General features: G+C 38.3%; 1 protein-coding gene across 7 annotated transcripts in view; it reads right to left on the reverse strand.

The window, feature by feature from the left end:
- Nucleotides 1-270: 270 nt before the first annotated feature.
- The window catches only part of TTC6 (tetratricopeptide repeat domain 6), a 121,690-nt gene continuing 96,318 nt past the window's right edge, over nucleotides 271-25,642 (reverse strand). For 5 of the 7 annotated variants that reach the window (XM_070755270.1, XM_070755261.1, XM_070755281.1 and 2 more), the window contains 10 exons: nucleotides 21,275-21,424; nucleotides 20,250-20,390; nucleotides 19,351-19,464; nucleotides 18,292-18,411; nucleotides 17,424-17,497; nucleotides 14,957-15,167; nucleotides 9,583-9,735; nucleotides 7,149-7,319; nucleotides 1,948-2,173; nucleotides 271-584 (listed from right to left, as the gene is read on the reverse strand). In XM_070755270.1, coding sequence (XP_070611371.1) covers nucleotides 448-584; nucleotides 1,948-2,173; nucleotides 7,149-7,319; nucleotides 9,583-9,735; nucleotides 14,957-15,167; nucleotides 17,424-17,497; nucleotides 18,292-18,411; nucleotides 19,351-19,464; nucleotides 20,250-20,390; nucleotides 21,275-21,424 — 1,497 coding nt within the window. In that variant the 3' untranslated portion in view covers nucleotides 271-447. Of the gene's footprint in view, nucleotides 585-1,947; nucleotides 2,174-6,324; nucleotides 6,381-7,148; nucleotides 7,320-9,582; nucleotides 9,736-14,956; nucleotides 15,168-17,423; nucleotides 17,498-18,291; nucleotides 18,412-19,350; nucleotides 19,465-20,249; nucleotides 20,391-21,274; nucleotides 21,425-25,642 lie in introns of all 7 variants that reach the window. The other 2 variants (XR_011559446.1, XR_011559447.1) reach the window with 2 other exon arrangements.

Raw genomic sequence — 25,642 nt, forward strand, 5'->3', positions numbered from 1 at the left:
TGTGCCTGGACAAGCTTATCTATTCTGAGAGAATAAGAAGAAAACTCTGGATAAGGTCTATGAAGGACTAGTGTTTGCAACCATGGGAAAAGTCAGGTATCTGACAGGCCCCTTAACCAGACTTTCCAGACATGCAGTTGGTCTAAAACAAAATGCAAAATATGAATTTAAACACAGTAACTGTATTGACAATATTGGGATTTAAACAAAGCTGTCTGTTAAGAAAAACAGAATAGAAGAATTAACGTAATAAAAAATACTACTACTTCATTCATTAACAGTATTTTGCTTTATTTAATGCTTCTTGTTGAGTTGTGCAAATAAGTACAGAAATGAACATATTTTAAAACTGTTATAAGTACAAAACACTAGAGCAAGCTACCTATATCAGGAGAAAATGTTGTCCAGCTTCAAATAATACTATTCATATTTTTAGTGTTCATTTTTTCAATTGCTGCTGATTAGCTCTTGGATGCTGATGGCTTTCTTGTAATCAGCAATTGCTTCTTTAATTAATCCCATTTTGCCACGAATATCAGCTCTGAGCTTATAAAACAAGGCATCATAAGGTTGAATTGAAAGTGCTGTAAAAGGTAACATTTTATTAGGTGATTTCTCAAGAAAATAATAATTATATGCTAACATTTCTACTCAAAATACTACACACATTTCATCTTTGGAATTCTTTAAAAATTAATCAATGTATTTCCCTTTGGGAAATAGTCCTGTAGAACAGAATAGAAATCAGTTCTGTAAGATGTGAATTCCAATGAACATAGAAACATAGAAGACTGACGGCAGAAAAAGACCTCATGGTCCATCTAGTCTGCCCTTATACTATTTTCTGTATTTTATCTTAGGATGGATATATGTTTATCCCAGGCATGTTTAAATTCAGTTACTGTGGATTTATCTACCACGTCTGCTGGAAGTTTGTTCCAAGGATCTACTACTCTTTCAGTAAAATAATATTTTCTCATGTTGCTTTTGATCTTTCCCCCAACTAACTTCAGATTGTGTCCCCTTCTTCTTGTGTTCACTTTCCTATTAAAAACACTTCCCTCCTGAACCTTATTTAACCCTTTAATATATTTAAATGTTTCGATCATGTCCCCCCTTTTCCTTCTGTCCTCCAGACTATACAGATTGAGTTCATTAAGTCTTTCCTAATATGTTTTATGCTTAAGACCTTCCACCATTCTTGTAGCCCGTCTTTGGACCTGTTCAATTTTGTCAATATCTTTTTGTAGGTGGGGTCTCCAGAACTGAACACAGTATTCCAAATGTGGTCTCACCAGCATTCTATATAGCAGGATCATAATCTCCCTCTTCCTGCTTGTTATACCTCTAGCTATGCAGCCAAGTATCCTACTTGCTTTCCCTACCGCCTGACTGCACTGTTCACCCATTTTGAGACTGTCAGAAATCACTACCCCTAAATCCTTTTCTTCTGAAGTATTTGCTAACACAGAACAGCCAATACAATACTCAGATTGAGGATTCCTTTCCCCCAAATGCATTATTTTACATTTGGAAACATTAAACTGCAGTTTAATGAATAAAAGTCTAAGCAAGAGGCCTAGCATTAGCTCTAAAAAGTATCTTTGGATTTTGTAAATCTCTAAGCAGAGACAGTGAAAAGTGGTGGGGCAGGAAAATAAATCATCCCGTGTGTTCTGATCTATAAAGATCTGCACACTGCAATTTGTTGTAGGATGCAAGGATTTCCCATGCTGAACAGATGGCTCATACTGAAAGCTTGAGCAGCACTGATGATCTATTTGTCAAAATGATGAAGGAGACCCTCACACTAACATAATTCACCCATCACTCCCACCAGCCCCAACAAGTGATTCGTTATGTCAAGCCATCTCATTCTGGAGTCTTGCAGTACCCGTTTTAAATGACGAGTGTGTCAGGAAATGTACATATTTCAGTTATTAGTACCTTTTGAAATGTCTTCCTCAGCTTGCTCATATTGCTGTAACATGCTATAGAGATTTGCTTTGTTAAAATATATTGCTGCAGACAAAGGAGACAGGGAAACTGCCTTCTGAAAATCTGTTTTTGCGTCTTCAAAATTTCTTAAGAGCGTATTTGTAATAGCTCGATTCAGAAAAGCAGATTCATTTTGGGGATCAAGTTCTATGGCCTTGGTATAATAGTCATTTGCCTATAAAATTAAATAAAATGTTTTTTTAATTTATTTATTAGTGTTGCCTTGTCAAAACAGTAATACCTTGGATAAGATATAAGTAGAATACAGTCATTTTAACTTGATCTTCAAGAGATCTCCTATAACAATACTGCAAACCAGTTTTGTTAGCTGTTTTTCTCACCCATTATACCATTTGTTCATTCATTTCTTCTGGAGAATTCAGATAGATGACTGTTGCACCTCCACATTTTTTGGTTTCTGTTTTTAAATACATTAATTTCTAGTGTAATTGAATTGTAGATGCAGAAAAGCTACATTGCAACAAACCACAAACCATAGTATTATCATCTCATCTCGTCAAAAGAATTATTAGGCCTATAAACAGGAATGGGCAGTTTTTGTCTAATGGAAGCTACCGTGTTTCCCCGATAGTAAGACCCCCCCGATTGTAAGACATATGGGGGGTTTCAGGGGGGTTGGCTAATATAAGCCATACCCCGAAAGTAAGACATATGTCTTACTTTCGGGGAAACACGGGGGTATTGCCGGGGGGGGAGCCCGATGACCAGCGCCGTCCTTCGCCTCGCATTTCCGGGTTGGCGAGCCTGGATTAGAAACATAGAAGAATTCTCCATCTTCCGCTGAAGGGGTTGTGGCGTTTCGGACCAGCGCCATTCTTCGCTTTGCCAAGCCGGGGAAGAGGCAGTGGCGGCAAGGCGAAGGACGGCGCTCCCCTCCGCTCGGCTTGCTTCGGACCAGCGCCGTCCTTCGCCTTGCCGCGGCGCCACCGCCTCTTCCCCGGCTTGGCAAAGCGAAGGACGGCGCTGGTCCCCGCTAAGCCTTCTGCGCCTGACTCGGCGAAGCGAGAGGGAAGAAGGAGAAGCGCAAGTGGATGCGGAGCGCCCGGGAGGCATTTATCCGCCCGGGAGGCATTTATCCGTCCTTCGCTTTGACGGCGCTGGTCCGAAGCGAGCCGAGCGGGCGGACCAGCGCCGTCAAAGCGAAGGACGGATAAATGCCTCCCGGGCGGATAAATGCCTCCCGGGCGCTCCGCATCCACTTTGCCTTCACTTTCGCTTGCTTCTTAAGATAAGCCGGTTCGAAGGTGAGGAGATCCAGAAGAGGCGGAGGGGGGGCGGTGGAGGCGGTATTCCAACTGGTGCCTTCCTGGTGTGCTGGACCACATAGCCCATCATCCCGTGCAGGAAAGAGGGGGCTGTCTGGAGGGGGGCTATGCACCAAGGAAGATTCCCTCCGAGAGAAGGGGAAAAGATTGAGGCGGGAAGAGAGGATCGACCCGGCAGTCGCGGGAACAGCGGCGTTGCCTCCACACGACTCACTTCTCCGGCGTCAAGGTTTGCGAGACTCGGGAGGCTCCGGCAGCTGCACGCGCGTCGACCGCAGCTCTAGCCCAGGTGGCTGATTCCCGTGTTTCGCAGGCATCGTGAGAATCCATCCAAATTTCTTGCAGAGAGAGGCAGGAGCGGGAATGGCGGGGGGAGGAAGCGTGCGGGTGGTCCTCAGCAGCCCCGGAAGGACCGACTAAGTGAGCAGGATCCCGGTCCGGGAAAGGGATCCAGTGCTTTGGGGAAAACTTGGAGCGGGTTCCCCCCCACCTCCACTCCCTCGGTGCTCAGCCCGGAGGGCGCGAAGAAAGGAAGAAAAGGAAAGGAAGAAAGGGAGAGGAAGATTTTTTATTGCAAATTTAATTGGTTTTTGGTGCCCAGGACAATATAAGACATACCCCCAAAGTAAGACACAGTGGGGCTTTTGGGGGTAAAAAGATAGTAAGACACTGCCTTACTATCGGGGAAACACGGTAGTAATAAAGGAGAATAGTGTAGCTCAGGGTTGAAATGAGGGGTCCTTGATGCTCTCTGAGCGTGATCGTTTTCTTCCAGATGTGTCATTACCCAAAATAGGTATCATCTTCAGTGCTAGTAAGGAATGGAGTTTGCTCTCAATTTATATTTTAAAGGCTTGCCCCGTCAGCATTGGTGAGAGTGGTCTTGGAGGTTGTTTGGTTGGGCTGCTTACTGTTAGCAGCAAACTGTTAGCGGGAAACTATTGGGAGTTCTCTGATTGGGGGACAGGTTGACAACTGTACCCCAATCAAAGCCTTAGTTATAAAGCCTTAGTAAGACCACACCTAGAATACTACATCCAGTTTGGGTCACACTATAAAAATGATGTTGAGATTCTAGAAAAAGTACACAGAAGAGCAACCAAAATGATTAGGGGACCGGAGACTAAAACATATGAAGAACGGTTACATGAACTGGTAATGGCTAGTCAAGTGAAGAGAAGGACCAGGGGAGACATGATAGCAGTGTTCCAATATTTTAGGGGCTGCCACAGAGATGAAGGGATCAAGCTATTTTCCAAGGCACCTGAAGGCCAGACAAGGAATAATGGATGGAAACTGATCATGGAGAGATTTAACTTAGAAATAAGGAGAAATTTTCTGACAGTGAGAACAATCAAACAATGAAAAATCTTGCTTTTGGAAGTTGTGGGAGCTTCATCACTGGAGGCTTTTAAGAAGAGATTGGACTGCCATTTGTCAGAAATGGTGTAGGGTCTCTTGTTTGGGCGGGGGGGTTGGACTAGATGACCTACAGTACAAGGTCCTTTCCAACCCTGTTAATCTGTATCTAACATTGTTTTCTGTATTGACATGGACAGTTAAGGTTTTCATTATTTGAGACAGATGTTTCCAAGAATGATGTCAAGATTAAGGAAAGCATTCTGTTTGGTGCAAATATCAGATATATCATCAATGACAAGTGGTCTGAAGCTCTGTTAATGGAGTCAGAAAAAAATCATCTGGAAAGCATTCAAGGATGTCATTGAAAATTTTCTTGGCAGCTACAAAGCTATAAACTACATTCAGCTGGTTGAGACTTCTTACTGCATACAAGTGCAATACACCCCTGACGATTCATTTTCTGCATTCATACAAAAATGTATGAGCAACTAAACTGTATTATATTGGTATTGTACTGTACTATCAAAGTGTAAGCAAATAAAATGTATGCATTACTGACAAATGAACCAAGATAGAAAGAACAGTAAAAAAGCTAATCTGGGTATAACCAGCTGATAGATAACAGGGTAGTTTTCTCACCTTCCCTCTCATTACAGAAATATTAAATAGACCATTCTTATATTATTTCAATGTTAGTAAACAGCGCTATGATCAGTTGCCATTTTTAAATTGAAATATTGTATATACTGTATTGTTATTTATGTACCAAATTTATATAGCTGCACAGAAAGTTATTTTATGGCGTACAACAATTAATAAATTGATACATAAGTAAAAACATTAATAAAAATATAAAGCAATCATTATTAAAAGGTTTTTAAAAGCTATAAAAGAAAGTGAATAATAACTATAATGATGCAGACGTCTAAGAATGTTACCAGTCTCCTGGCAACCCCCCCCCCCCCCCCGACATATGACATAGTCAGGTCTTGAGGGGCTCCCAGAATATTAACAGGGATGGAGCTAACGGTTGCCTCCTTTCAGAGGGAGGGATTTCCAAAAGGTGGGTGCCACACAGAAAATAAGACTCCCCTCCCTGAGATTTGCCAAGTGTAGTTCCCTAACAGAAGGCAACAGATATAAATGGATGGAAAGGTTTAATCTGGAACAGGTGGCCCTTCAGATACTTTTAATTATTTTGAAACCATAGTTATTTTAGTATATCATTGAATATTTTAATATAGTGTAATCATTTCTTTTAATAAATCATCTAATTCTCAGTGTGTACTATGTGAATGTACCCAAGTAGATCCACAACCTTATATATTTTTATTTATTTATCAAATATACATGCCCCTTCATCTCACAATAAGTGATTCAGGCTAGTTTTACAACAAGGCTAAAATAAACCCTGTTACGTAATAAACACTAAACAATTATTAGGATTGTTCACACAGTTAGCAGGTATTTAGACTGGATTTGGCATTTTTGTCCACTACTGTGTCCTTCCCAAGGATCTTAAATAGATAGATGTTATTTAATAATTTTAAAGATATCATTGCAGGATGTAAGCTATTACAAGTAAAGCTGCCTTTTGCCATTAACAACCCTAAAAACTAGAACAAACAAAACTTACAGTAAAGTAAAAAAATATTAGGTGAAGAGATGTTAAAAATACCTCAATAGTTCACCAGTCCCCAGGCCTTATGGCACAACTGTCATTTTAGACAGAATCTGAAGAAGACATATTTTAAATTTATTGCACTTGATAAGCAATGACTTGCTTGAAACATGTGTAAAAGTAAACTAGCATTCTCTTGACAACCCATTGTACCACTGTGTAAAAAAGACAGACCTGTCAAACCTTCTCAGGATTCCCTATAATGTCACAGCTGCCATAAATTAAATTCATTATTACCCTTCCGAGATTTCTGCAAATTTTGCATTCAAAATGTCAACATCTTTGATAGCTTTTTTACACTTGAAAAATCTTACTGCCTGTTATCTATATATGGTACATTGTCAGTCCCTAGTGTGAGATAGACTGAGATAGATCTTAATTTCCTCTGACTGCCCTTTTCTCTAAAGGTAAACTAAAGTTGCAAAAGTAGGCTGTGAGTCATTTGCCACTTTGCAAAGAGTAAAGAAATAATGCAAACAATTTATCGTACTGGATATACAGTATTTTAAAAGTGGCCAAAGGCTGTGAGGACAAAAAAAAATTGAAGTAACTTAGTTAAGTTTCCTTGAATTGCTTGGTCTAGGATTATATATTTTCATGGAATTATTTTCATTTCTCTGAAGATTATTAATAGCGGAATTGACATTCAAGATTGTCAACTCAACTTTTTATCGTATAGCATATATTTGAAATATATATTATTATTCACTAATATAATAAAGAAAAATTAGCAATGTGTAGTTACAATTTTAAAAAAGCTACCCCAAAGGAGATTTTTTTAAAAGATCTCAAGCATGCCAGCACAGAACCAAATTACAAACCTGTGAGAACTGCTTGTTTAAAAAGTAGACATTTGCTGCATTGAAGTAGGCTAAAGCATAGCTGGGGTCTTTGGTGATAGCCTGCTGATAGTCATGCATAGCACAATTTAAATATCCCATGAACTGATTAATCACACCTCGGTTTGTAAACAATTCTGCATTGGTGGTTATCTGAAATGCAGACAAATAAGATTTTACATTAAAATGCATAAAGGATTATAAAATATTCCTTATGTATAAAGTACATCTTAAAGTGGTAGTTAGTTTTAAGATATGGCCCCAAATATTCCTGCCCAGGAATTATCCAGTGAAGAATATTATTCTCTGTTCTGTCGGGCTCTCTGGTAGAATCCTCCCAAAAATTCACAGGTACAAATTTCAGACTCACACACGTTTGAAAATTCAAAACAATGTTCTTTATAATGAAAATTCACTTAAACCAAGCCCTCTTTTGGTATAGCAAAGAGCACTCGTCTCCAAACAAACTGGTAATTTGTACAAGTCCTTTATCAGTTCTGTGATACTTTGCTTGCAGCTGTGAGGCAATTCCTTCTTCTTTCACAAAGTGAAACACACTTTGCCCTGGTTTAGTTTCAAAGCAGGAAAAATCAGCACACAAAAGGTCAAAGTCAGTAAAGCAGTCACGAAACACAAAGATCAGATAATCCTCCACAATGGCCAAACCCACAGGCTGCTATTTATAGCAGCCTCACTAATTACCACAGCCCCACCCAACCACAGGTGGCCTCATTTTCTTTGATAATAATCTCTCGGTTGTTGTTGCCTATGCATCGCTGTCCGCATGCGTGGCTGTATCATTAACTCTTGTTCTGAATCCAAGGAGGAGCTAGATAATTGATCTCCTTCTGAGCTGTCTGCCCCACTCTCCTCCTCCCTGTCACTCATGTCTTCTTGGTCAGAGGAGCCTTCATCAGCAGATTCCACCGGGGGCAAAACAGGCCTGCAGCATGTGGATGTCTCCCCCACATCCACAGTCCTTGGGGCAGGAGCTGGGCCAGAGCTAACCACAACATTCTCCCTTTTTGTTCATGATAATAAATTTAAACAGCAGTTAAGCTGGATTTTTATTCCCATGAGCACAGGAGGTAGGCATTGGTTAGAAACTAAATAAAACAATGTGGGTTTTATGGAATGCTTGAATCTCTCTTTCATAATGTGGTAATAGTGCATGAATGTGGAACATGTTTTGGAGTGCTACATTTTTTTCCCATCACTAGGAGCTGGTTCTGTTGGTGCCAGTCTGGGGGCACTGCCATCTTGGGTTTTGCTTCTGAGAATGCACAAAAGCTATTTTTTTTATTGCTGTGGGTTTGCGACTCTGAATGAACTGGCAGCAAAATGATCCACAACCCACCCCTGAAGTATATCCATCAAATGTCATTTATTTATTAGATTTATGTAACTGCCCATCTCATAAAATATACTGATCCCATTAAAAATATTTACAAAAACAAGAACATGTGAGAAAAACGAACATTTGATGTTATATAGCCATCTTGTAGGCTTAACAGAGGATCTCCAAGGTTGATGAAGAAGCCAAGTTCAAAGGTCTCCCAGAAGGCTGATTAGGATGAGGCCAATTTCGTTCAGGCCAGAGTTCCCCATGCTGACTGGGAATTGAAGTCTACCCATCTTAAAGTTGGCAAGTTTGAAAAACCCAGCTCTAAAATAGCAAGGGATCGGGGACAGGGAGAAGCACCTATTCCTGTTTTTCTCTTTCGCATGCCTGCATTTTATTTATTTATTTTTATTTATTTATTCATTTGTCCAGTACACAAATACATAGGAAGAAAAAGAGACATGTGATAATATAAAAGAGGGTGAAAGTGGGCTTAGAGGAGAGGATATATGAAAGGAAGAGAATATATAAGATAAGTGAAAGAAACGAAAGACAATTGGACAGGGGATGAAAGGCACACCAGTGCACTTATGTACGCCCCTTACTGGCCTCTTAGGAATCTGGAGAGGTCGATCGTGGAGACTCTAAGGGAGAAGTGTTGGGGGTTAGGGGTTGACACAATTGAGTCCGGTAATGAGTTCCACGCTTCGATAACTTGATTGTTGAAATCATATTTTTTACAGTCAAGTTTGGCGCGGTTCGTATTAAGTTTGAATTTGTTGCGTGCTCTTGTGTTGTTGCGGTTGAAGCTGAAGTAGTCATTGACTGGTAGGACATTGCAGCATATGATCTTGTGGGCAATACTCAAATCATGTTAAAGGCGCCATAGTTCTAGGCTTTCTAGGCCCAGGATTGTAAGTCTATTTTCATAGGATATTCTGTTTCGAGTGGAGGATTTTCTAAAGATCTGAAAAGGCCTTGTGAATGAGAATAACCCAAACTCTGAGGAAAGGCATAAATTAAAAAGGGAAGAAAAATCTTCAACCCCACTCAGTTACAAACAAAACTATTTACCTTTAGTGCAGCATTTGTATCTTGAAAAGCGGCAAAAATGTCCCCCATCTGCAGACAGACTATAGCACGTCCATCGTAAGCGTTGTGACAAGTAGGATCACAATGAATGGCTGCTGAAAACTGAGTCCACGCTTTCTGAAATTTTCCAAGAGCCTGAAGTAATATAACAAAAACATTAATAAATAAAGAAAATGCAGAAGATTGAACATATTACTGGAATGTTCTTAGAAAAGCTGCAAGTTATTACTGAAGGAAAATCAAATTACAAAGTACGTTCTTTTGGTAATTGGGAGTCAAGCTCAATTCAGTAGTGCCTAAGTAATCATGATTAAATTAGCTATGTAATGGAATACATCATGTCTTTAAATATTTTACTAGGGATGGGTAATAGAGACCTGGCAGAGTGAAGTAGGAAGGTTGTATAGGACCAGCTACTTCCCACTAGATACCTTTCAGTAGAGCTAGACTGAGAAAGTCAGCAGAAATTTCAATTCTGTGACTAGGAACAGCCTAAGGATTCTATTAGTACACTACCCATTTCACATTAATGGAATTTCTTACTCATCTCAATGACTTGTTTTCAGAACTGATGTTGAAATTCCCCAACCTCATATCCATTTGAGTGTTGCTTTGTTTGGAATGGTTCAGGATTCATAGCAACCCTAACAACAATATTTTATTCAAACTAATTACAGTGTCAACAGATGATACATGTGCAATGCTTCACTGTGGCAGATCATCATTAGATATGGCTGGATTAGTAGCAACATCAGTGATGGGTTGCTACCGGGTTGTGTGAGCTGGTGGGAGAACCGGTAGCGATGGCCAGCTTGGCACGTCCCCGAACTGGTTCCCCAGTCGCCGCTTCTTGAAAGCAGCTGGCAACAAACCCTCTACACATGCACAAAGCCTTCTGTGCATGCGCAGAGGGTAAATACCGAGATGTAACGCACGCAAATCGGTAGGGATATTAAGAGAAAACCACCTCTGAGCAACATCTAATTTTCATAAGGGTCATGATCTGTTGGATAGTTTTCCAAAAAAGCAATTGGATTTATTTGGATTCCAAATGTTCTTTGAAGGGTTTTGGTCAGCCTGATCAGCAATTCTGTGAATGCTCTGGTTAATAGCTGAAATGATGAACCTACTAGGAGAATTCATATCATAATTCACAAATGCCCTTTCTGATCTGCCTCAAATACTGTATTACTCCTGATATATTGATTAACTGTGGAAGTTGAACCTGAAAGGCAAGTTATTATAAGCAGATGGCAGCAAGATTTAACTCAACCCACTCAAAAAAGATATAAAGCCCACTTGATGGGTATAGATTGATTGATTACTTGGTTATATGCCATCAAGCCATATTTGATTCCTTATGACCACATTTCTCCGTTATGAGCTATCCCTTTGATGGGTTATGCTATGAACATGTATGCAGCAAAACGTAGTGTTTTTTTCTTCATGTATTGATTTGTAGCTTGCTGAGTTGTTTCAGATTGGGGGTGAGGGTGACTTGCACTGCTCCTATCATTCTGCTAAAAAACTTTGAGGAATTGTGCTGTTATAATTCTGATTTTTTGGGAAATATTTTATCTACCTATCTATATACCTACCTACCTACCAACCTATTTAGTCAGGCATGTATTAGATAACAGATGTAGGTATAAACATGGTAATTGATACATGAAATGGATACAAATAAAAGGGGACATTAGGTCAGGGACAGTAGGCACGTTGGTACACTTAAGCACCCCCTTTAAAAACCTCTTAGGAATGGGGTGAGGTCAACAGTAGATAGTTTAAGGTTAAACTTTTGGGGGTTGGGGGAAGAAACCAGTGTCAGGTAGTGTATTGCAGGCATTGACCTGGAATAAAACATTAATTTAAAAATATTTGTTATATCCTTTTACAGGGATAAGCCAATTGGAATGATAGGTTCATGAAAGCAAATATTTTGGCCCATTTCAAATTGTTTAAAAGTTGATTATGAGATTGAGACTGCCTGTGCTGGTCTTATGGGTAACTTTTTAGAGATTTACAGAAAGCATATAATTCTGTTAGTTGCTGTTAACTTAGTGTTTTTAATATGATTAATCATTATATATTTATGGATCATCTAGAAGAACTGGAAATGGACAGCACCTCTTTGCAGTTTGTCTATCTATAAACTAAATTCTGAATGATACTGCTTGAAGACTGTTGCTCCTTGAAATAAGATTATTATTTGACATGCCTCTATATTCTACTACTTGTACTCTACTACTAATGTTTGGGAGAGCTTTATAATTGAGTACTTTTGAGTACTATTACTATGCTGACACCATAAACATATTTCTTTATAACATCTTCAGAGAATATACTGCATGAATCCCAGCAACTGGTTAGGTCCCACAGAGTTGGCCTTCTCTAGGTTCTGTCAACTAGGCAATGTCACTTGGCGGTGCTTAGGGGAAGAGCCTTCTCTGTGGGGGCTCTGGCCCCAGAGATTCGTACTGCTCCCACCCTCCTCGCCTTCTGCAAGAATTTGAAAACTTATATGTCATTAGGCGTGGGGTCACTCGAACCTAGTCTCTGGCCGATGGGTATGTTGTATGCTTGTTGTTTGAATGTGAATGAATGATTTTTTTTAATGTTTCAGAGTTTTTATAATAGTTTTTAGATTAGTTATTTATATTAATTGAATTTCAGATCTTTCATTGCATATTGTTTTTTGATATGTTGTGAGTCAACCCGAGTCCTCGGAGAGGGGCGGCATACAAGTCCAATAAATAAGTAAGTAAAGTCTTAAATCACAAAGCCACTATATCACTCAATTTCCTCTCTCTCCAGAATTTTCCATATAGGAAACATAACCAAATGTAAGAATTTCAGAAACAGTACAAAACTAATTAAATTGGCAATGCTTTTTGAAATGCTGCAAAGTGTTTCGCAGTCACCTGTTTCAATTCATTGCACTGAAGTGGGTCTCCACTTGAATATGCAAATTGTCTTAATAGAGTTATTTCATCAAAGCTTTTTTTTTTAATGAAGCATGCCCTTGAAGGATTTGCATTGCTTTACTTTGTATTAAGTGTAAAGGATTTCTGCCTGTTTGGGCATCTTCATTAACAGGGCTTAATCCTTGTATTGTTATGCTCTGTTGAGTCATAGCTGATTCCTGGTGACTCTTTGGATAAAAGCTCTCCAAGCTGTCCTGCCTTTTGCCACATTATGCAATTCTCGCAGGTGCCATTTCTGTGACTCCAGTACCTCATCTCATCTATCAGCCTGTTATTCTACTTTCATCTCTCTTGCCCAGCATGATTATTGTTTCCATCAGCCTTTCATATGTATCCAAAGTATAGAAGAGTTTGCTTCATGATCTTTGCTTCTAAAGAATATTTTAGCTTTATTTCTTCTCTTACTGAATAGTTCATTTTCTTGGGTTGTCTAAGGAATGTGGTACAAATTTCTTCAACCCTATAGCACAAAGAAGTCAATTTTCTTGTTTATGACTTTGTGCAGAATCCATTCCTCACACCCATATATCGTAACAGAGAATACACTGTGATGATCTTTCTAAATCTGTCTTACTTGAAACATCTGGGTTTTCCATCAACTTATCCAAACCTCTCAATGCTTTTTTACCCTTTGTTAGTCTTCTCTAAATCATTTTTTTCACACTTGCCAATTTTATAAATTCTGGAGCCTAGAAAACTGTAATTTCAACTGCTTTTGTCACCTCAGCTTAACTCTCAATATTGTATAAATATGGTCTAATTGGATTAAAGTGTACTAAATACTACAGTAATTCAAAATGTTATTTATTTATTTATCTATTTATTTATTTATTGGATTTGTATGCCGCCTCTCTCCGGAGACTCGGAGCGGCCAACAGCAACAATAAAACAGTGTACAATAGTAATCTAATACTAAAAACGATTAAAAACCCATTAATATAAAAACCATACATACATACATACATACATACATACATACATACATACATACATACATATCATGCATAGAATTGTAAAGGCCTAGGGGGAAAGAGGATCTCAATTCCCCCATGCCTGATGGCAGAGGTGGGTTTTGAGGAGCTTACGAAAGGTGAGGAGGGTGGGGGCAATTCTAATCTCTGGGGGGAGTTGGTTCTAGAGGGCAAGGGCCGCCACAGAGAAGGCTCTTCCCCTGGGTCCCACCAAGCGACATTGTTTAGTTGACGGGACCCGGAGAAGATCCACTTTGTGGGACCTAACTGGTCGCTGGGATTTGTGCAGCAGAAGGCGGTCCCTGAGATAATCTGGTCTGGTGCCATGAAGGGCTTTATAGGTCATAACCAACACTTCGAATTGTGATCGGAAACTGATCGGCCACCAATGCAGACTGCGGAGTGTTGGTGTAACATGGGCATATTTGGGAAAGCCCATGATTGCTCTCGCAGCTGCATTCTGCATGATCTGAAGTTTCTGAACATTTTTCAAAGGTAGCCCCATGTAGAGAGCGTTACAGTAGTCGAGCCTCGAGGAGAGAATCACAATTATGTAAAATGTAAATAGCAATATAGGAAAAGTATTTGAATGTAACATTGCTAAGTGACAGGGTCACTAAGTGAAATATCATTGGACTGCAATGAATTTACAACATCATTTCCAAATGGTTGTTAAGGGAGACATTGTGTGACTGCAACACTGACATTTTAATGCCAATTTCTCCATTGAGTCTGCTTATCAGAAGTCAGCTATGAACTGCACAAATGGCAATCACAAGACCATGGGATTCTGTAACAAATATAAATGCCCACTGGTTGCAAAGCGCTCCAATTCTTCAATCACATATTTGTAGGGATATTGTTATGGTCATAAATAAGAGAAATAAGGTTACTTTTTCAGTATCATCATAATGAACAGTTGCTTAAACAGGTTATTTTTAAGCAAGGTCTACCCATATGTGGGAATTCTGTTTTTCCCCCCATTGCTGCCAAAAGGTCCCACCACTTCTTGTTTCTGAATGAATGAACTTCACATGGAAATAATTCAACTTTTCACTCACATTTATTTCAAACAGTGTAGAACTAGAAAGAGATATAATGTGAGCAATAAATATTTTCCTATTTACTTGGGATAATTTTCAGGAAATACATTTTTTCTGAAGTTAAAAATGTATATGTTCATATGTTTCATTAAGACCAAAAACAAAAGCATTTACTAATTTATACAGCAGAAGGTATCACCATACTCTCATTAATTAATATAGATCTGAACTAACTGATTAAAATAAAGTAATAAGCAGGAAAGTCTTGTAATGAAGTCTAAATTGCTCCTTGTCAAACAGCAATTATTATTTTTGTTTTGTTTTAGTTTTCAGAAAGACACAGTCACAAATATATTACCTGTAAGCTGTATCCTAAGCAAAGCCTAGCTTTTATGCACACTGGATTGATATGTACTGCTGTCAAGAAATCCTTTAGGGCTTGTCTGGTACCTTTGCTGTGACCATATTCCAGGTATGCATTTCCTCGACCAATATAGGCATCCAAACAAAAGGGGTTGAGTTTAAGAATTTTAGAAAATGATTCCACAGCTTCTTCATATTTCTGAAGTCTGAAATCAATGGCCATTAAAATGTTAATGTTTTAACATTGATTATGATGTTTTGTATATTGAGATGTGCATATTTGAACAAGGAAACGTGCAGGAGTGAAGAAAACAGAAGTTAAATATAATTGTAGCCACCTTCTCCCCCATCCATTATTGATTATGATATCCTCAAACCTTGTTTTCAGCTGTCTTACATCAGAAGGAGATGGCACCATTAGCATAGAAACATAGCAACATAGAAGATTGATGGCAGAAAAAGACCTCATGGTCCATCTAGTCTGCCCTAATACTATTTCCTGTATTTTATCTTAGGATGGATCTATGTTTATCCCAGGCATGTTTAAATTCAGTTACTGTGGATTTACTAAACACGTCTGCTGGAAGCATCTACTACTCTTTCAGTAAAATCATATTTTCTCTGATCTTTCCTCCAACTAACCTCAGATTGTGCCCCCTTGTTCTTGTGTTCACTTTCCTATTAAAAACACTTCCCTCTTGAACCTTATTTAACCCTTTAACATATTTAAATGTTTCGATCATGTCCCCCATTTCCCTTCTATCCTCCAGACTATACAGGTTGAGTTTATTAAGTCTTTCCTGATAAGTTTTATGCTTAAGATCTTCTACCATTTTTGTAGTCCGTCTTTGGACCCATTCAATTTTATCAATATCTTTTTGTAGGTGAGGTCTCCAGAACTGAACATAGTATTCCAAATGTGGTCTCACCAGCGCTCTATGCAGTGGGATCACAATCTCCCTCTTCCTGCTTGTTATACCTCTATCTATACATCCAAGCATTCTACTTGCTTTCCCTACCGCCTGACTGCACTGTTCACCCATTTTGAGACTGTCAGAAATCACTATCCCTAAATCCTTCTCTTCTGAAGTTTTTGTTAACACAGAACTGCCAATACAATACTCAGATTGAGGATTCCTTTTCCCCAAATGCATTATTTTACATTTGGAAACATTAAACTGCAGTTTCCACTGCTTTGATCCCTTATATAGTAAAGCTAAATCGTTTGTCATATTACATCTAGAGGACGCTTCATTAGGCTCCGCCTATGGTTAAAGTGGAATGCAGCTTGTTTATAATTAGGAAATAACAGTGATTGTTTTCTATAAATATGGTTTTTAAAGACTTTTTATATGCATATCATGATAGAGATAAATAGATGGACGGACGGACAGACAGACAGATAAATAGATAGATTTTAAATATATAATCTCAAATTAACCCTGGCAATGAAATATTGTGGATTTTGTTTCCCATATTATTGTTTCAATCCAGGCTGAGTTCTTTTTATTTTTTTATTGTTGTTATTGTTGACTTTGTACACTTCTCAAAGTCCATTAAGGTTGGGTGGCTATTACAAAAATAATGAATGAATAAATGAATGAATGAATGAATGAATGAATGATATAATATGATATGGTTTTACATGCATTTACTCATTCTATTATATGCTACATGTTCTCTGCAAATCAAACCTCCTCAACCTAGTGCTTTGCAGGTGAATTTAAAAATAAGAACATGATTAAAACATAAAACATAAACCAAGCAATTTTCATAGCAAATGTTCTTGTAGAAAGTAGATTCACAATAAATAAGATGGTGTTATTATCAAGTAGTGAGAAATACAATAACATAAGTACCTTGGAGGGGAATGTACACCATTCAATTTCTCAAAATATAGCATAAAAAGATATATCAGAAACATGATTTTTTACTGTACTATCCTTTATGGAATGCTGTTTCCAAATAACGGTTAGAAGTTGAACCAAATAGTGAAAATGGGTTAAGAAATGACATTTGGATTCTGGAGAACAAAGTAGGCCTTTCATCAGCCTTCCCCAGCTTAGTGACTTCCAGATATGTTTCAATATAACAGTTGTCCATCCCAAATAGCATGGTAACTACTTGACAAATAGGAGAGATGGAAGCAGTAAGTCAATACCACCAAACAATAGATTGAAAGTTGTCTCATGTCTGAGCTTGCCCTGTCCTGCACAGGAGAAAAACTGATGAAAACAGAAATTGAATGTTTGACAGTTTGAATTAAGCATTGTGGCTTTTAGAAATGCTTATTCTAGTTCAGAACTGGGGAGTAAGGCATTTGGATGCTATTGCAAGAAATAAAATGCCTTGGGTCACCTCTATTGCCTTCCTTTCTCCAAATCTGGTACACAGAAATGCTCCATAACACAAAAGAATCAAACACATGTTCCCAAATCTTACTTGGCAGTGATTAACATTACCTGTGATAACAAAGTCCAATAGCATTAAGTAATGCTGCGTTTTTGGGTGTAGTCACTGCCACGTCTGCAAAGTCCTAGAAACGCAGAAAGACACTTTCGTTACAACAGTGTTACATTAAATATAAGTTTAGCCATATTGTTTTTGCAGCAAAAACAATAAAATTGACAGCCATCTATGTAGAGATACCTAATCTGAAAGCCACTACTGTTTAGGTGAGGCGGGAAATGTTCATTTCTTCAAGTAATGATTGCTTTCCTTTTACTCCCTTTTCATTATCTAACTTTTATATTGTAAGCAGCCTTAGGATGTAATATGTGAGATACAGTAATATACAAATATGTTAAATAATATATACAAAAACGTAATAAAATGGATATTACACATGTGATTCTCTAGTAAATGCATGCACCTACAGGCTCTAAAATTTCACACATCTAAAAGCCCAAGAAATTCTTTCAACCCAACATTTTGGACAAATTAATTTTAAACATTGATGATGACAATAGAAAAATTAATATTTCTTTATTGCAAAATAACTATTTGTTAAGAAATTCCTTTGTTGCAGCTATCTATATTTCTAAATGCATATGGCCATGTCTGTAGGCAGTATTGTTTTGTTTCTTTTGTCACTTTTTTTACTAGAAAAATTAATAGAAAAATTTATATTTTTTATTGCAAATTAACTATTTGTTCAGAAATTCCTTTGTTGCAGTTATCTACATTTCTAAATGCATATTAACCATGTCTGCAGGCAGTATTGTTTTGTTTCTTTTGTCACTTTTTTTACTAGAGATTACAAAATATTTTTCAAACAACTCCAATCTACAATCTAGAAACAAATATATCTATAATATTAGAAAAAAATACCTTTAGTGCATATTCATAGTTTTTCATTTCTATATAAAGTAGAGCACGATTTTTCAGCACTTTCAAAACAATGTCCTTGCTTGGCTCAAGACTAAGAACAGTCTTATAATCTATCAAACTCTAAAATAAATAAACAGAATCCACAAAGTCACCTGTGAATTGGTGAAATAAAAAGCATAGATAATTTTTGTAAAGTATGAAATTACTTCCTATTTCAAAAAAATAGATATGCCAGGATCTTGAGCTGATTAAAACTGTATTCCTTTCAATGTAATAATGACACTATTTGTGGAAAGGAGGGGAAAAAACAGTTGGAAAAAGCCATAGAAGTTTACACGGTCAAACCCTGTTGTTAGTACTCTGTCCAAATGGTTGGGTTGGTAATGTATGGTTGTATGGATTGATGTAATATAGCTTTTTAAATGTATGCTATGTTCTGATTGAATGTAACAATGCAAGTGGCCATAAGAGGGAGCTAGAGATCATGGCTTATTCTCTCTGTTGTTTCATTCTGATTGACTCTTTGATTATATTTATTTATTTACTTATTTATTTATTTATTTACTTACTTATTTACTTATGTATTTGATTTATATGCACTTTTTCTCCTGAGACTCAAACCTTGAAAGTGATCCCTGTGTTATTCTCTCTGATATTCTGATGTGTTTGTAAAATGTAGTATCTTTGTTGAATGTATAGGACAAAGACAAACTGGTAAGAAGATTATTGTATTTCAAGAGATTGACTGATTTGAAAGTGTATGACGTGGACTGTTTGACTGTGCTATTTCTTTAAATATGTACCTTATATGTACATATGTGTACATTATATGTACTTTAATGTATCTCTGTGTGTGACTGGATAATTACTCATATCTACTGCAATATCCCATTTCTATGTGTATGTCCTTGATAACTCAATGGTTGCTCTGCACGCACATTAACACCTGTCCCTGGATCGGATATAAAATCTGGGTTGGACAGGAAAACAGGTTTGAAAATAGACATCCAGTACCCAAGCAACATAATAACAAACCACTATTAAAGAAACAAACCATACATGTTCATAGTCCTTCAATTGTTGGTACGCAATTGCTCTATTATAATATGCCAAAGTGCAACTCTTATCCAATTCTATAGCTTTAGTTAAATCTTCAACAGCATTTTTGTAAGTCTATCAAAAAATGACATAGTAATAGCATTATTATTTATTTTACATAGAATAAGGTACTATGTTATTACAGTCTTTGTGAGGGAGGTATACAAAACAGAAGCAATAGGAGTGAATAAGGAAAAGATTATGGATTTTGCCCTCACTTCTCTGTTTTAGCACTTTGGTTTTTTTCTCAGAATCTTCAGCTGATGTACAGCATATCCAAGGAATCCACTTACCCACAGCCCTGATTTTCTAAGCCCCTGCCTTTCTCACCTTCTTTTGGTGTGTATGCATCATTTTTCCATCTAACAACAACCATTTTACCATATATAAGTCATGTTTTGTTAAAATTAATTTCAATACAGTGAAGGGCTACCAAAATTTTTACTACCACACTGTGGGCGTGGCTTATGATGCCCTGCATTTTCTTTCAACATCTTTCAGTGCAAATTGAGTGCTCTGGGGTGGAGCTCCATTTTTGCTAACCCCACTGCATTCCACCCCCCACCCACCCCCGGTCCGGGCAGTAGCCCACCCCCATCAATAATGGTCTACAAATTAAGATTTCTCATTTAAGATATTATTATTATTATTATTATTAGTAGTAGTAGTAGTAGTAGTAGTAGTAGTAGTAGTAGTAGTAGTAGTATTTGTATGCCGCCCCTCTCTGTAGACTCGGGGTTAGCATTAATCTTGTACTAAGCAGCTCTGATGTTCAAATATCCTTTTGTACTCATAAGACAACTGCCAAGCTTTCATTTATATATCCCAAATTAAGACACCAGTAGAGTAAGCATATTTACCCTGTTGTAAAATTTCAGTACGCCTCTGTAAAGATATGCTCTCACACTATGTCGCTCAATTCTGAGGGCTTCAGTGCAATTCATTATTGCTTTCGAGTATCTTCCTTTGCTACCATAGTAAGCAGCACGACTTAGATAAGCCTTAACAGAAAAAAACCCAAATTATCATAATAGTTACAAATGATATACTTGAATATCTAGTTGGGAACAGACAACAGTGAATTTATGCAAGTGTAGCCTTATCATTGGTAATAGGTGCTTATTTCTAATTTACTTCTTTATCTGCAAATTATAGAGGACAGCAATAGCCTGTTCCTAATTTCTGATAACCTTCCATGATGTGCTTTATTTTGCATATCATATCTGTAATTATAATGGTTATTCCATTGGTACCCAAAGTAAACTTTTGTGTACTAATGTTCCGTGGAATCTTGAATTTCACATGCATATATAAGGAAGAGGACCTGCATCATGGATCTGCATGTGTCACTTTGCCTGTTTAGAACCCGCTTTGTGGACATCTTGACTTTTTTGCCTCTCATTTGCGGACATCCTGACAGTATTTAAACAAATGTAGTTAGCATATGAAGTTTTATCTACGTATACAAAAAGAGATGATCTGAAGCAGATTAACTGATGTCTGCCAAATCTAATAGATCAGGTCAAGAATCAATTCACAGAAAGGCCATGACTTTCTTTTTTTTTAGAGTGGCTACAATTAAAAAAATCTTGCAAGTTTGATTGTGCTTCCACTCCCTTCTTATAACTTTTTAAATTAAGGAGTTGTCGCCACTGTATATTTTTTGTTTGTCCTTGATGTGATTCATAACATATCCTGCCTATCTTGTCATGACTATCTTCCTCTCAACAATTGAGCTGGATTTTTTAAAAAAATAAATGTTCCATTTTTAGTCAATTAATAAACAGCAAGATTGTTTCAGGTGTATTTTTAAGCCTTTATTTTAAAAACTTTACTATTAAGGATTATTTTTAAATCTTCAGAAATACAAAATAATCTCTCTTACCTGAAAATGCTTTGGTACAATAGCAAGTGTTTTGTTAAAATCTAAGATGCATTTAGCTTGTTGGAGCTGCATTCTGCAAAGCCCTCGCTCGTAAAATGCATCTGCGTATCGTGGATATATTCTGACCGCAGAAGTAAAAGCATCGCAGGCCTAAAATGATTCAACATTAGGTTTAATTGAATTATGTTTCTACATAATAAATAAAATACCAAAACAGAGAAAATTTTCCCTATTTTTCATTTTTATTTCCATTCTGGAAAATAAATTGATATTTTATTTCCAATCCCATTTTTTAAAAAAAGAAATTACCATAATCTTCAGGGAAAACTTAAAAATATTATAAAACTTTAAAACTGTGATATTATATAAAAATAACAATCAATATAATAATGTAAATATACAGTAGTACCTCTAGATACGAGTTTAATTCGTTCCAGAAGGGAGCTTGTATGTCGAACAACTCGTATCTGGAACAAATGGTTTTAGACTTTGTTTTTCCCCTCCGAGATAACCAAAAGCAAGGATTCTTGCGCCACCTAGTGGACGCTCAGCTTGTATCCCGAATTTGGGTCTGGAACAGAAATTTCTCTCCCCTCGTGGCTCGTATCTTGCAATACTTGCATGTGGAGCAGCTCGTATCTAGAGGTACTACTGTATTACTATAATAATGTATATTACTCTTGAGTTGAGTTAAGAATATACATAGTCCTCACTTAACGACCATCATAAACGCATGCAAGTTGAAATGTGACTGAATGCTGTGGTAATTTTAAGTTCAAGAACTGTTCATAAAAGCTACTTTTTCAACCCTGTTGTAAGTTCAAACAGTTATTAAACAGCAGTTATTAACTGCAGAAAACCCAGATATATCTAAACAATATAAGTGTATGTTGTGATGGTATATATAAAAGAAAAACACTTAAATAAGTGACATTGTTTTTTTGCAAAATACATGTATCTATATCTCAAAGTCAAATTATAAATAGATAAAGAAATAATTACTGAATTACTAAGGTTACATGATTTTCTCTTTTTTTTCCAAATTGGGATTTACATAGTTCATAAATAATGACTTAAATCTAGACTTTATAGAATCAGATTTTTTTGGTCTTGCCTCTCCATTGATATAAAGCTATTACAAAGACTAATTGATAATTGACATATTTTATTAAATCTACTTTAAAATTGAGATTGTAGACATTCTTCCATGAGTATGTTGGAAGAAATTTTAATTCAGGAATAATTTTATTCCTGCGCTGCCTTTTGAAATTCCTTTCAATTATTAATATAACTTGCAAATAAGGAGATTAGAAGAAGCTATGTTGCAAACAAAGACAATACAATGTTGTGAAGATTGCATGTTTAACCTCTTTCAACCTAATAATTGACAAGAATGTTGAACTGATTAAATTGCATCCTTCACAAAGAATAGCAAACAAGACAATTCCCTTAAAGATACAGAGTTTTTCTAAACACACAAATGAGGCGCCTAAAATCGGCCTATAACCTTACACCAAGGGAAAGATCTGCACATTCACCAAGTTAGATAAGTACATCTTCACTAGGGCCACATGTCCACCAAAACAAAAACCTTCAAACAGCCCATTCACAAACATTTCACAAAGGATGACCTTTCCTATAAATATTATTAGCCTTTGCCCCCCAAATTGTAGCTACCTTAAGTAGCTCTATGCTCTCAGATAAAATAGCTTTCTTTTTAAGGAGCTTGCCCAGTGTATTTCTTTAACGGAATGTTATTCAATATTCATTCGATGTCCGGAATGTTCTTCTAACAAATAGATAATCAACTAACAGTTTTTTTCCTATAAAATTGGAATATGTAAGAAACAAATAAAAGGAATATATAATCATTGTCTCACACATACAATCAAGCAGACAATCTTTGAAAGCAGATTGGAGAGGAAGGAACAATGCCAAACTGTGATCTATACTAACAATAACAACAAGAACAAGAACAATAATATCAATAATATCAATAATAATAATAATGACCTTTCCAGACACGTTGCTTCCCTATATGATTGCTATTATGTAGGGAAGCAACGTGTCTGGAAAGGTCAATGTAAGGTCATATATCTTCTGAAATATATGAAAGGTCATATATCTTCTGAAATATGCTGAGCTAAATATCAATGATATAGTGCAGTGATGGCGAACCTATGGCACAGGTGCCACAAATGACACGTGGAGCCATATCTGCTGACACGCAAGCCATTGCTCTAGCTCAGTTCCAACGTACATGTATGTGCCGGCCAGCTGATTTTTGGCTTGCACAGAGGCTCTGGGAGGGCGTTTTTGGCTTCCGGAGAGACTCCAGGGGGATGACGGAGGGCCTTTTTACCCTCCTGGGTCCAGGGAAGCCTTTGGAGCCTGGGGAGGAAGAAACATGAGCCTACTGGGCGTACCAGAAGTTGGGAAAGAGGCTGTTTCCTGCCTTCAGAGGTCCTCTGGGGCAGCGTTTCCCAACCGGTGTGCCGCGGCACACTAGTGTGCCGTGAGACACGGTCAGGTGTGCCGCAAAGCTAGGACCTAGAGAAGCTCCAGCTGGGCGGGGTGCTGCCGGTGCCGGACCGCCGTATCCGGCGTTCTCCTGCTGGGCCCCAAAGAAGGAAGGCGGGAAAAAGGAGGCAGGGGTGGGGAGGTGCGGCAGTAGGAACGGTGCCTCTGGCCAAACGCGCCCCTGGCTTCTCCGCCCTGCCCCATTGCCCGCCCGATCTGCCCACTCTCCTCCGTCGCCGTCACCTCCTGTCTTGGGGCGCGATCTGCCCCCTCTCTTCCGACGCCGCCTTCTGCCTTGGGGCACGATTCGCCCCCTCTCCTCCGCCGCCGCCTCCTGCCTCCTGCGAGCAATCCGGGAGTCCGGGACTGTGTGGCTTTGCCCCATGAAGAGAAAACGGCCGACTTTTCCCTGCTGCCGTTTTCTCTTCATGGCGCAAAGCCACACAGTCCCGGACTCCCGGATCGCTCGCTTCTCCGGTCAGCAAAGCCATCTGCCCAGGAAAGCGCCGCTCATTGAAAAAATGCGATGCTTTTCCGGGCAGCCGGCTTGCTGGCCGGAGAAGCGAGCGATCCGGGAGTCCGGGACTGTATGGCTTTGCGTCATGAAGAGAAAACGGCAGCAGGGAAATGTCGGACAGGCTAACGGGAGGCGGTGCATGGCCAGGCGCTGGGGAGGTCTGGGAGGGCGAGGGGCTCCGGCTCTCTCTCTCTCTTTCTTTTTCTCTCTGTTGCCGGCATAGTGAACGAGAGAGAAAGAGAGAGAGAAAAAGGAGGGGAGAGAGAATGAGAGAGAAAGAAAGCAAGAGAAAGAGAGGGAAAGAAAGCAAGAGAGAGAAAGAGAGTGGGGAAGGAGGGAGAGGGAAAGACATAGAGGGAGGGAAGGAGGGAGAGAGAAAGAGAGCAAAAAAGAGAGAAAGAAAGAGGGATGGAGAGAGAGAAAGAAGGGAAGGAAGGAAGAGAAAGAGGGAGAAATAGAGTGAAATGGAGGAAGAGATTTTTTTTTGTCCAAACTTTTCTTTAGCCCCCCCCCCTCAGTGTTCCCCAGAATTTTGAAAATATTAATAATTTGCCGCGGCTCAAAAAAGGTTGGGAAACACTGCTCTGGGGGACGGGAGAAGCTGTTTTTGCCCTCCCCAGGCATTGAATTATGGGTGTGGGCATTCATGCACGCTCTTTCTGCATCTAAAGAAAAAAGGTTCGCCATCACTGATATAGTGTATAATACTTAATAGGAAGTAATAGTAGCAACTTAATAGGAAGTAATAATAGCACCGCAATTAAGAGTAATATAAATTAAATTCTACTCAGGGACAAAACTAAGTTTAATTTGCTAGATCAAAAGTTGGCTTCAAGAGAAGGAAATCTGCCAATGAAGCAAATTGACAAAAGTGGGGTTGAGTTTTTCCAAATCTGAAAAATACCCTTTAAAAACACCCCTTCCTTGGTTCATTAGACATTATTTACATATTTATTTATTTATTAGATTTGTATGCTGCCCCTCTCCGAGGACTCGGAGCTGCTTCCAACAACAGTACAGTCTACAAATCCAATATTAAAAAAACAGAACACATTAAGAAACCCTTATTAAAAAACAATCACACAGCTCAACAGACCATACATAAAGCAGGACAGTGGGGGAACCAATTTCCCCATGCCTGGCGACATAGGTGGGCTTTCAGGAGTTTACAAAAGGCAAGGAGGGTTGAGGCAGTCCTAATCTTCAGGGGGAGCTGATTCCAGAGAAGGCTCTTCCCCTGGGTCTGCCAAACGACATTGTTTTCTTGATGGAACCCGGAGAAGACCAACTCTGTGGGACCTAATCAGTCGCTGGGATTCATGTGGCAGAAG

Source organism: Erythrolamprus reginae, chromosome 1 (genome assembly GCF_031021105.1).
Source record: "Erythrolamprus reginae isolate rEryReg1 chromosome 1, rEryReg1.hap1, whole genome shotgun sequence".
Lineage (NCBI taxonomy): Eukaryota > Metazoa > Chordata > Lepidosauria > Squamata > Dipsadidae > Erythrolamprus > Erythrolamprus reginae.